Here is an 11,541-nt window from a genome sequence, read left to right on the forward strand (position 1 = left end):
AGATTAAGGAGCTCACTCAGATCACAACAATAGCTGCTAATGGAGGATAGATAATGACTTCCATCAAATCAGCAAATCCAGTTGAGAGCTTATGGTTTTTAAAAAGCCACTGTGGAGTTTGCATCCGAGTGGGTGACTGAATAGACAAAAGTACTGGACCACACCTCATAATCTTTAAATTCAGATGCTTCCAGTCCCACAGATTTATAAAATGAAGCACCTAGCCATGCGGTCTGCCTTTGCAAACATTTGTGAAAGAAGGGGTCATTCTCACTGAATTTGTGCATGCTGCTGTAATAAGATGCAGGATGTTGCAACAATTTAGTTTGCAAAATTTCTTCCCTCCTAGTTACTCCATGATCAGCTGTAAATGGCATTATTAAGTGTTTAGGAGCTACAACAACTCAGCCAGGCAGCAGCAGAACACGTATTTAGAGAGTGCTGAGAAGCAGGGTGCGGAGAAGTCTCCAATGCTCTGCTGATTTGGTTACTGCAGAGTTACAAACCTCCTCTAGTATTAACATCAGCACAAAAAGTGTGCACCAAGAGCTTCATGGGTTTCCACAGCAGAGCAGGCCTGTAGGGGTAATGTGGAGGTGGGCTGGTGCTTTTGTCCATATAGTGGAAGTCCAAGGAGTGCAGATGAAGTTAAACATATGTTTATCCATTTCTTTAAGAAGCAGAAGCACTAAGGTTACCCTGCCAATATTAGGATCATTAATGCTGGCAATGCTGTAAAGCTTTGACAGTGCCAGTAACAGGTGAGCATTACAAATCCTCTTTTTTTTTTTTAACATTCCCAGTTGGTTGGTTACTTCTGTGTCCTGTTGGGGGGAAACCTCACTCTAAGTTAGATTCAGTTCAATTCAGATTAAATTTGGTTTCATTTGTCATGCAGGAAAAATAAAGAAATGTTGCTAGTGCTGTTAATTATATTGTTGATGTGTGCATTTTAAATTTCTTTCTGTTTGAGATTTTAAAGGTCTAGAACAGGTATATAACCACAAAAACACTTTGATAGCAGTCAACTGAAAGCAGTGTCACCCACATTTGAAGCAAAGCATCAGGTAGCCTGCGTGAGAAATTTGATCAAACTAAAGAATAAAACTAAGTTCAGTTTTCATTACAAAGATCCAAATCACAAAGGCAGTCACCTCAAGGTGCTTTATTTCTGTGGCTGGTTGTGGGTGATGAGGTGGAGGACATTTACACACACACCCTCCTCTCTCCCCCTTTTTTAATGTAATTGCTTTTGTAAGTTTACAAAAAAACTTCTTTTTTTTTTTTAAGTTTTAGTAAAAGGATGCAGAGGCTTCAATTAAGATGCCAAAACAGTTCGTATTTGGTTAGGTGCCACATCTGGCTAATTATTAAGAATTTTAATGAAATGATATAAGAACGAAGAAGGATAAGAAGACAGCGATACATCAGCTACTGGGAGACAGCCAACCACCACTAGACATACACTAAATATACATACAAGCAGATTTTACCGTAAACAACGAGTGAACTCCCAGCATGCTGACCGGAGGCAGCCATTCACAGGAACTGTAGAAACAAAGAGAACAGAACAACCGTGTGAAATACTATTAAATAGATAGAGACAAACAATACTTTAAAAGAAAGCTAAAATAATCCCAGAATAAGCAGTGGTGAGTACTCCGCCTACACACAAACAGAACAATGTTACACATATGTACTCATTTTCTGTCCACAATAACAGTTATGGCAATTATGGCTGTTTAATCCTTTGTATCTGCCATGTGATTGGCTCTCCCCTGCTACGTTTGTTTTTCTGTAATTTAATATAAGTATGACAACCTTAGCGTGTATTACATTTTGTGAATAATAAATGGTCATTAGTTTGTGCACTGTTTTTATTCACCTTCTGATCACATGAGTCATGCGCATACAGGTGGTTTGGCACAAGATAAAACCAAGAGCTTTCACCCTGAAAATGTACGCACGCACACACTCTCTCTCTCTCTCTCTCTCTCTCTCTCTCTCACTCTCTCTCTCTCTCTCTCTCACACACACACACACACACACACACACACACACACACACTCTCACACACACACACACACACACACACACACACACACACACACACACACACACACACAGCGAGTGAGAGAGAGAGGGAGAGAGAGAGGTACTCTATCGTTCTCTCTGCAGAGCAACGAGTCCATCGCTGAAGTCTGTTAAAAGCCCAGACACAGTGGCAGAGAGTTTATGTTTAGTCTGACATCTTGTGGTGGAATTAAACACTTCACCTACAAAAACGACCAATCATGCCTTTCGTGTAGCACTTACTACATTCACAAATAAAAACTGCAGCTCTTTTGGTTAAAAGTTAACGTGTTTTAGATTGTTTCAAATTCTTGGACATGGCTTGAAATTTCTCTCAAATGTTACAAATATCTTTTGATCAATTACCAAACCATTAGTTGCAACAGTTGAATTATTAAAGCAATAAATATCAAATAAATACTGTTATGGTAAAATATAAACTAAAAATGAAAAAATTACATCTATTATACATAATAATTTATTTTATCCACTAAAATACCCGATATACTCAGACGTGTGTCTCAAAACAGGAATGTAAAACTATGCCTTTGTGCCATCAGAAACTGAATTTGAATAAGTTAAATTCAAATCTGAATTGCTCAACTTAAATAAAAGCTTCTAAAACTGAATTTGAATTAGCCTAATTTAAAATCCAATGTATTGGTTTGAAAATGATTGTCACTAAATTGAAACTGAATTTTTTATTTTGAAAATGAATTAATTGAATTTGAAATTGTATTCCATCCTTCTTTAAATTTAGCTCTTGAGTGCTTTCAGTTTCACTTTGCACCATTCAATTTCAGTTCTTAAATTCAGTTTTTTGGGTCATACATCCTGGAAGCCGTGTGGAAAAGAGTACCAGATTCAGTAAAAAAAAAAAAAAGTATCCATAACTCCAGATTTCGACTTATTTTCTCGACATTTCGACCTATTAACTCGAACAGTAATTCAAAATTTCGAGTTAGCTCTGTCAATCAGTAATCTACGTGAATGACGTAATTTTCCTGTTACCCGGAAGGATATGACTCAGAGGAACGCGCACGCAAAACCGGATGGCGAGCTACCAATGTATAGCAACAAATTGGCGCTTTCGAGAGTACCTTTGCTGGTGGTAACACCACGTGATTCAGCTAATAACACAAGGATTTCATTATTTGTGAAACCAAGCTGAAAATACTCAGCAATTTGTGCATTCATGACTGGCTGTAATACTGGTAGCTTAGCGCTTGTAGCTGAGGACTTCAGCTTCCGGGTAACAAGGAAATGACGCAATTCACGTAGATTACTGATTGTCAGTGCTAACTCGAAATTAAAGCTTTAAAATAAAGCTTTCGATACGGTAGAACATTATTTCTTATTTAAAGCACTCAAAACCTTTGGTTTTGGTCCAAACTTTGTGTCAACTATCGAAATGTTTTATAAAAATATTGACAGTTGTGTTATACTATATCCAAATACTACTAAAAGATTGCCAGTCATGAGATCTGTTCGCCAGGGTTGCCCAATTTCACCCTTTTTATTTCTGATTGTGGCTGAACTACTTTCATTACACATTTTAAATAGCCCAGTCATTAAAGGTTTATCTATTTTTGGTAAAGAAATCAGAGTGACTCAACTAGCAGATGACACCGTTTTATTCTTAAAAAACAAAGATCAGATTGAAAATGCTATTTCATTAATAAATGATTTCTCAATTGCCTCTGGATTAAAACTAAATAAATCTAAATGTGAAATTTTATGTTTGTACCAATCAAATGTCAAATCCTTACACAATATTCCTGTCAAAAACTGTGTTAGATACCTTGGTATTCATGTCTGTAAGAATGACACAGAGCGTCAACAACTCAACTTTTCTCCCAGGATGGAAAAAACTAAAACTATACTGAACTTATGGCTCCAAAGAGACCTATCAATTTTTGGTAGAATCCTTTTGACTAAAGCTGAAGGTGTTTCCAGATTTGTGTATCCAGCCCTTTCCCTTAATGTGTATGATTCCACATGTAAAAATGTTAATAACTTATTTGTTAACTTTGTATGGAAGAATAAGCACCATCATCTAAAAAAATCATTGCTTTGTGGACCTAAAGATAAAGGTGGTTTTGACCTTCTGGACTTCATGGACCTGAACTATACATTTAAGGTGAAATGGCTAAAAGAATGCTTAAAATCTCCTGGATCATTATGGCATTTCATTCCACATAACATTTTTAGAAATGTTGGAGGTTTACAGTTCCTATTGTCTTGTAGTTACAGTATATCAAAGTTACCAGTTAAAATGTCTGCATTTTATCAACAGGCATTGTTGGCTTGGAAATTATGTTATTCACATAACTTTTCTCCACATAGATCTATTATCTGGAATAACGAATGTATTACTAAGAGGAACAAATCACTATATTAGCAGAATTGGATTGATAAAAATATAATCTATTTAAAAGACTTATTTGACTCTGAAGGCCAGCTACTTAGTTACAATGACTTTATTACAGAAAAAACATTCCCTATCAAATTTAAAGATTTTAGCTCTGTAATAAAGTCCGTTCCCAGCGGACTGACTGAGTTGATGAAAAGCTACAAAAAACAGAACACACCACATGCATCCGTTAACACTCTTTATATAAATGGTATTGATTTCTTAAGCAAGAAATGCACCAATAAACATATTAGAGAATGTTTGTATAATGCGAAGAAAATAACTCCAAGAGGGAAGTTTTTTTGGAATGCTACTGTATTTTTGATAATATCAACTGGGATAAAGCGTGGCTTGTTCCTTTTATATTTTGTATTACAAACAAAGTTAGAGAATTACATTTGAAATTATTACATAACATATATCCATCCAACATGTACATTTCAAGATTCTGTGACATTGATAGAAAATGTACCTTTTGTAAAACTGAACTTGAAAGTGTTACTCATTTGTTTTATGGCTGTTCATATAGTGCTACATTTTGGAGAGAGCTTGAAAATTATATACTGTGCAAGACAACATACGAAATCAAAATTGAAGGGAAGAACATTATCACTTATTTTGAAACTAAAGAAAAAAAAATATGTGCCATTGTCATTCTTTATATCTTATTAGGGAAATTCCATATACATAAATGTAAATTTCAAAACTCAATCCTATCATTTAATTTGTTTTTGATTGAAATTGAATATTATTTAAACTCTCTTAAATTAACTTCCAATAAAAAAGGTTTATCATTGATTGAAATTCATTCTGAAATGTTTAACAAATGAGCTGTCACGACTTTCAAGTACTAAATTATGAAGTCTGTCACATTCCCCCCCCCCCCCCCCCCCTTTATTTATTTGTCCTTATTTCATTGTACTGTATATTGTACTTTTATTTGCCTTGTATGTCTACTGTTCAGGCTGAACTGGAATGACTGGCTGTTCACTTTGTAATTTTAATAAAGTTTGAGAAAAAAAAGTGCTAACTCGAAATTTCGAGTTTCTTTTCTTTAAAACGTCAAAATTTTGAGCTACTTTAAAAAAAAAAATTCGAGTTAATAAGTTGAAATTTCCACAAATATGACTCGAAATTTCGAGTTATGGATACTTTTTTAGTGGCGGAAAGGGGCTTCCATAAAAAATATGGAAACCTTGCATGTTTGTAAAGTTGGATAAAATCAAAAGGAAAAATTTACAGTTTACTACGAAACCCATAGTCCTTTGCGCGCTATGCGTTCCTCTTGGTAGTTGTAGTCAGCAAATCCGTCTCGTTTCCGTGTGTCTTGCTTTAGGTGGAGGAATCTGCTCTGCAAAGACAAACACGTGAAATTATTGATCAGGTAGGGCAAACAGCTTATTTTGCTGGCTCTCGCCTAGTGAACTAGTCGACCACAGATGTAATATAAGCTATTTTTTCATGTTCAGCCCTTATTTTTTCCGGTAATCCAGAAGCTGCAGACAGGGTGCGAAATCAGCGCTTACATGGCGATGCATTTCCTTTTGTTCAGCTAGCTTACGTGCAGAAATACAGAAGCCAAAATCTTACAAATGTTTCTCGTTTAAAAAAATGAAAGGTGACTGAGGGGATTTCCTGGCGTTAACCACCTACGTGGTCCAATTTTAGACACACTGTTGCTTGGCATTTCCGACGGCACTCCGAACGGCGGCGTTTATTCAGCTAGCCTCGGCGAAGTTACACATTTATTAGCCATAAAAACTTAGCTTTGTAAATATGTAACCCGTAGTCGTGTTAGCATTCTTAGCGTTAGTAGCGGGCTTGTCGCAGTAATGTTGTTTACATCCGGTAATGCTTGTTCGCATGGATGTGGTTGATTGAGGTGAGGGCTGTAAACCTACCGGGGAACTTGAGTTTGCTCCTCTTTGCCAGAAATATTCTGATTATATGATCACATTTCATCAGGTCCTGTTACACTCATCAAATGACTTGTCTTGTTTCTCACAGGGTTGTGTGAATTTATGGAAACATGTCAAAGAAACGGGGCAGGTAGGCTCATTAAGCAAGTCAGATTTAACACCTTTGACCCTGCTGTTACAATGTGACACAGTACACACACACACACACACACAAATATTGTTATTTGAGCTTGTTTATCAGCATAGCAGGAGCTTTTAATTATTAACCTGGCATATTGTAATCTTGATAAGAAAGCATATGGGCCACTTAATTTTTTTTTAAATGTTTTTGCTGTCTGTTTATGGTATAGATACAACAGCCAACCCTCTACATTATTTTCACACAATATCTGTGAAGTTAAAGGCTTTAAAGATTCAGTAGTGTAAAAGACGACAGCCCATGGCAGATTTTACTTTGAAGCTCGACTTTGAAGTGATGGCTTTGAATATTAAATTTAAAATAGTTTCACACTCATTTGTTTATGTAACATTTTGATAGTTCTCATTGTTTGGGTTGACTGAACTCTCTGTCATTAGAGGTAACGCAAACAATATACTGATGGAACAGCTTAAGTTCATCATACCCGCACTAACGTATGAATGCTAACGTGGCGCTTGCTCCATTCCTGTTTACAGGAAGCGCAGCAGTGGAGAGCTGAGTGAGAGCTCGGCGTCGACCCTGAGTCCGGACCCTGACAACCTACTGGGCCGCAGGATTCAGCACACCTGGAGGGAGAAGGGCAACGTAACCAAATGGAAGGGCACAGTTTTGGAGCGCCTGTCTGTGAACACCTCCCTCTACATGGTCAAATATGACGGCTTTGATTGCGTCTACGGAATCGAGCTCTTCAAAGACAGCCGGGTATCCAACCTGCAGGTCCTGGCAGAGAAAGTTGGTGAGTGTCATGATGAAGCTCTAATCACTGATACTTTGCTTGAATTTAAATGTTTTATAGTCAATTATTGAAATTTAAATGAACTTTGTCATGTCTGCAGTGCATCACGCTGCATGTCACGTTTTTGTATGATTCCCTGTTGAATCTCGTGTTGGTGTTTATCTCATTTAGGTCTGAGGGGATACGCTGTGAAGCAAATTTACCATAGCTGTGCATTAGCCGCCTCGATTAAACCTAAAATCCCAGTCGAGGATAATGCGCATCACGCTGGTAGACACGAACTTTGTTTCCCCTCTGAGGTTTATTGCACATTCTCACTAAGGGTGTGGATTGACGCATCATTTGACTCCACTTCTGCTTCAGTCAGAGAAATAGGCATCATCGAATGCTTAAAAATAAATAGCAAGAAAGAGTAGAGAGGAATACTGGAAGAAAACCTTTAATGGTTAAAATCCATGTATTTATTTTGCCAGTCGTACACTTACTGAGGCTCTTTGTTTCTGATGTGGCGGATGCACATTTGAGCCATTAAACTTGATTAATTTAAACACGATACATCATTCAGTGCACCTCTAACGTAACAGGTTGCTGAGAACATGTGCTGCTATGACAGGAGAAAGCTACATGATCCACTCCTGCCAAGAGTATGCTTTCAACATTTTATGGTGCCACGTTTTTGTCTGTTTGCACCGATATTTGCCTTGCTAAATGCAGGCTTGTTTGTGTGCAGCCTTCCAAAAAACCAGCAGGGCATAGCTATGAAGCTGTAGAAGGCTTATTGGTTGAAAAAAAAAACACTCGGCTGGCTCCGTGTGTGTGTGTTATAATTTAGTGCTTTTCTTTGCTGCCTGAACACGAGCAAGAGTAGCCCACTCGTGGGTTTTAGTGGCACTGCCCTCTGGTGACATTACATAGCCACAGCATGCAGATGACCGTCTGTAAAGCTGTGCATAGGCTCTGCATAGGAGCCGTTATTTACCCTGGTGATCTAGTCAGGTAAAAAAGAAAAAAAAGAGCCACCTTTGTAATGTTGAAAACTCTGGCTTTAGGCTCTACATGACTCGCTAATCTCTATTCATAGCACACCCTCAGGTGTGGTGACGAACTTTGTGTATTTAATAGCAACATAACTACTGCTGGTTACACAAAATACACCTCTCTCTTTTTACTTGAGGACCGTATTAAACAGCATAATAATTTACCAGCATATAAAATGATTTAAATTTCAGTGGCTTATTGGTTTATATCAGGATACCTTATTTTACATGGTGAGATGTTAATATGTTATAACTGCACATTTAACCCCTGAGATATTTTAACACAAGAAAAAAAACAGTAAAATTTCTGCAGTACATCTCAGTTTTTATACATGAAATAAGAAATGCTGCTGAAAGAAGTCTGCGAGCATGACTCTGGGCTTAAATTGTAAGAAATAATTGTGTAAAAGTTCTGGTTGCTCATTACCCAGACTGTCCTATAAATATAAAACAGAAACTTTCTGTTAATTCACAGAAATCTGACCATAGAGAAAACAGAAATTTCACCAATTGTTAGTGTGAACATTTTTTTCTGTCTTTTCATTGTTTATCCATTAATAAATTACTTTGGTGTATTATGAATGCCCACCGGGGAGTCTTTATCTGCAAGAAAACCTGTAAAACGTATAAAAATACGTCCAGTGAACCAGATTGGCATCTTGGGCACCCGGGGCCTTATTTTTGACACCCCGGCTGAACATGATGACAATCTTTGTCGTCCTTTACTAAGAAATAGTCTTTTATTATCTAATTGAAAATGTAAAGCTGGCAGCATCAGAATAAAGCATTGGGGGAATTATAATGTCATATAAAATAGATTTTAGTGTTTTCATTTATCCTGTCGTCTTGGGTCTGTAAATGTTTTGGATTGATGGACTCATTGAAGTGTCTTCTCATTTCCACAGTGAACAATAAGATCAAGGTGCCTCCTGGGGCGGAGGAGCTGGTGGGTCGAGCAGTGGAGCATCTGTTCGAGAAGGAGGACGGGGAGAAAAATGAGTGGCGAGGCATGGTGTTGTCCCGGGCCCCAATCATGACCCACTGGTATTACATCACCTACGAGAAGGACCCGGTGCTCTACATGTACCAGCTGTGGGACGACTATAAGGACGGGGACCTGCACGTCCTGCCGGAGTCAGGTATGGTAATGTGAGCTTCGCTGTCAGTGTGCATAAAACTGTCAGTGTTTTATATTTCCGATCCTCCTGGAAAAGTGGGAGGAAGAGAACAGGACAAATTTACATAGTCTGCATTGCAAAACACTCCAGCATCTCTGGCTCGTTCTTCTCCTCCTGAACATTTTGTTCAGAATTTCTGCTTAGTTAGGAGAGTATGATCTGCTGCTTTAGAGGAATTTATTCATGAATGAACTGTGGCAAGCACAGGTGGTGGGTTAAAGGTCATGTTCAAACGACAGGTAACAGGCTTGGAAGCCTGTTGCAAATAAACGTATGTGGCTGAGTAAATGCTGTCCAGCACGGCATCATGTGGTTTTTCTGTTTGCCATCCAGAGAACAAACACCTGCTGCCAGCGGACAGGAAGCCAGGTGAGGAGCCAGAGAGCCTCGTCGGGAAGCAGGTAGAGTACGTCACAGATAACGGTCTGAAGAGGACGGGTTTAGTCATCTACCAGGTCCCGGCGAAGCCCACCGTCTACTACATAAAGTATGACGACGATGTTCACATCCACGTCTACGACCTGGTGAAGACCACCTAGTACTGACTGTCTGGTTTCATCTTCAGCTGTTGGCTCAAGTTTTACCCCAACAAGTCGTTACCTGTTAAAGTGTTAAAGGTTTCAGCTTTCCTCCAGTGGGAGGCAACATGCCGAAAAGGCCATTTTTTTTTCTCATCTTGTCCCATATGGGCCTGCGTCATTCTATGATAACAACACATCTTTGTTTTGATTCTGAATTTTAAGTTGAACTTAAAATATGGCACTTAAAGTCCTCTTCCGTGTAAATAAAGCAGATCTGAGATCAGCTGTGTAGCCCAGCAGGTGAAATCGTAGGCGTTGCTGTATGGTGCGACTCCCAAACTCAACAAAAGTTCATACAACACATCAAACTAATGTTTTTCTTTTCTCTTTCTGCTTGTGTTATTTATTTGAATCTGGAATATCTGGCTCTGCTGCTGGTAAGGAAACAAAAAACAACAAAGAAAACTGTGTCTGCTGTGTTTCATGTGTGTCACTTGGTAGGCCTCAGTTTGTTGAATATAGAAAACCATGTGTGCTGATTTCCCATCGCAGTGAACTCAGATTTCTGTTGACTTGTATAAGCATTAATGAGACTGGTGTCTCACGTGAATATAAAAACAGAATAAGTGAAAAATCCATGTATGATATTTCTGTTCCGTTTGATCATTCAAACTGTCAGTTTTTCTACATTAAAATATATCAGAAACACTGATGTTGATGTCAAGTTGTTTGAGACGGTGTTTGTGCTACGCACTATTTATGTAGTTCAAATTGGCGACCAACAATGTTTAGTATTTTGGACTGAAAGTCTTCATTAGTTGCCAAAAATGAATGAAATACTGTTCATTGTGACCCTAAATATGTTTTGTTCTGTAAATAAAAAAGACATTTTTATGAACGTACAACAAAGCTGGTTGTATTTTCTTTTCCAGATGTTTCCTATTAACACGTTCATCTTGAGCGCTGTTAATATTTATGTCCAGGGAGCATGATGCATGAGTTTAGCCAAACAGAAAACACTCACTACTCACTCATAAAACAAGTCAGACTTGAGATTTTAGAGATGAAAACTCTGGTTAAATAACCCGAGACACCAGAGCTTATAGATGGAGCGGTTGACTTTGCAGGTAGCCAGATTTTAGCTTTATTCATAAGGAGAAGCCTCTCTTTAACCCACAGTTCACTCTCATCCTGTTTATTGGAAAAACAGACTCAGTCGCTACTACACACTGGTGAATCAGCTGTACTTTATCCATTGAGTCACGTGGTTACCATGGCTGAAATAACAAATATCTGTGGATAAAGTTTAGTTCTCCTGAGCCAAATTCCTAATTAGCTTCTATTTAAAGGTCAGGAAATCAGGGAACAGTTATTGACCTACACAGCTGATCATTTAGGATGAATAGAATGTAAATATTCATTTATCTTACAGCTAAATGTTATTATAATCCCTAGTGTTTATCTT

The 11,541-nt window shown here is 38.0% G+C and overlaps 1 protein-coding gene across 2 annotated transcripts; it reads left to right on the forward strand.

The window, feature by feature from the left end:
• Nucleotides 1-5,748: 5,748 nt before the first annotated feature.
• Nucleotides 5,749-10,985, forward strand: LOC147308554 (spindlin-Z-like). Of its 2 annotated transcripts, none has more exons than XM_086272605.1 (5): nt 5,749-5,870; nt 6,494-6,535; nt 7,081-7,340; nt 9,283-9,516; nt 9,889-10,985. In XM_086272605.1, exons 2-5 carry the CDS (start codon nt 6,516-6,518, stop codon nt 10,092-10,094), a joined length of 720 nt encoding a protein of 239 aa, XP_086128731.1. In that variant the 5' UTR covers nt 5,749-5,870; nt 6,494-6,515; the 3' UTR covers nt 10,095-10,985. The 2 variants fall into 2 exon arrangements, with proteins under 2 accessions (XP_086128731.1, XP_086128732.1); XM_086272606.1 differs by lacking the exon at nt 5,749-5,870 and adding an exon at nt 5,924-6,368.
• The last annotated feature ends 556 nt before the right edge of the window (nt 10,986-11,541 follow it).

This window comes from Aulonocara sp. 'chitande type north' Nkhata Bay, linkage group LG18, assembly GCF_057382095.1.
Source record: "Aulonocara sp. 'chitande type north' Nkhata Bay isolate Kocher_YH1m ecotype deep benthic linkage group LG18, A_spYH_male_GT1.1, whole genome shotgun sequence".
Classification (NCBI taxonomy): domain Eukaryota; kingdom Metazoa; phylum Chordata; class Actinopteri; order Cichliformes; family Cichlidae; genus Aulonocara; species Aulonocara sp. 'chitande type north' Nkhata Bay.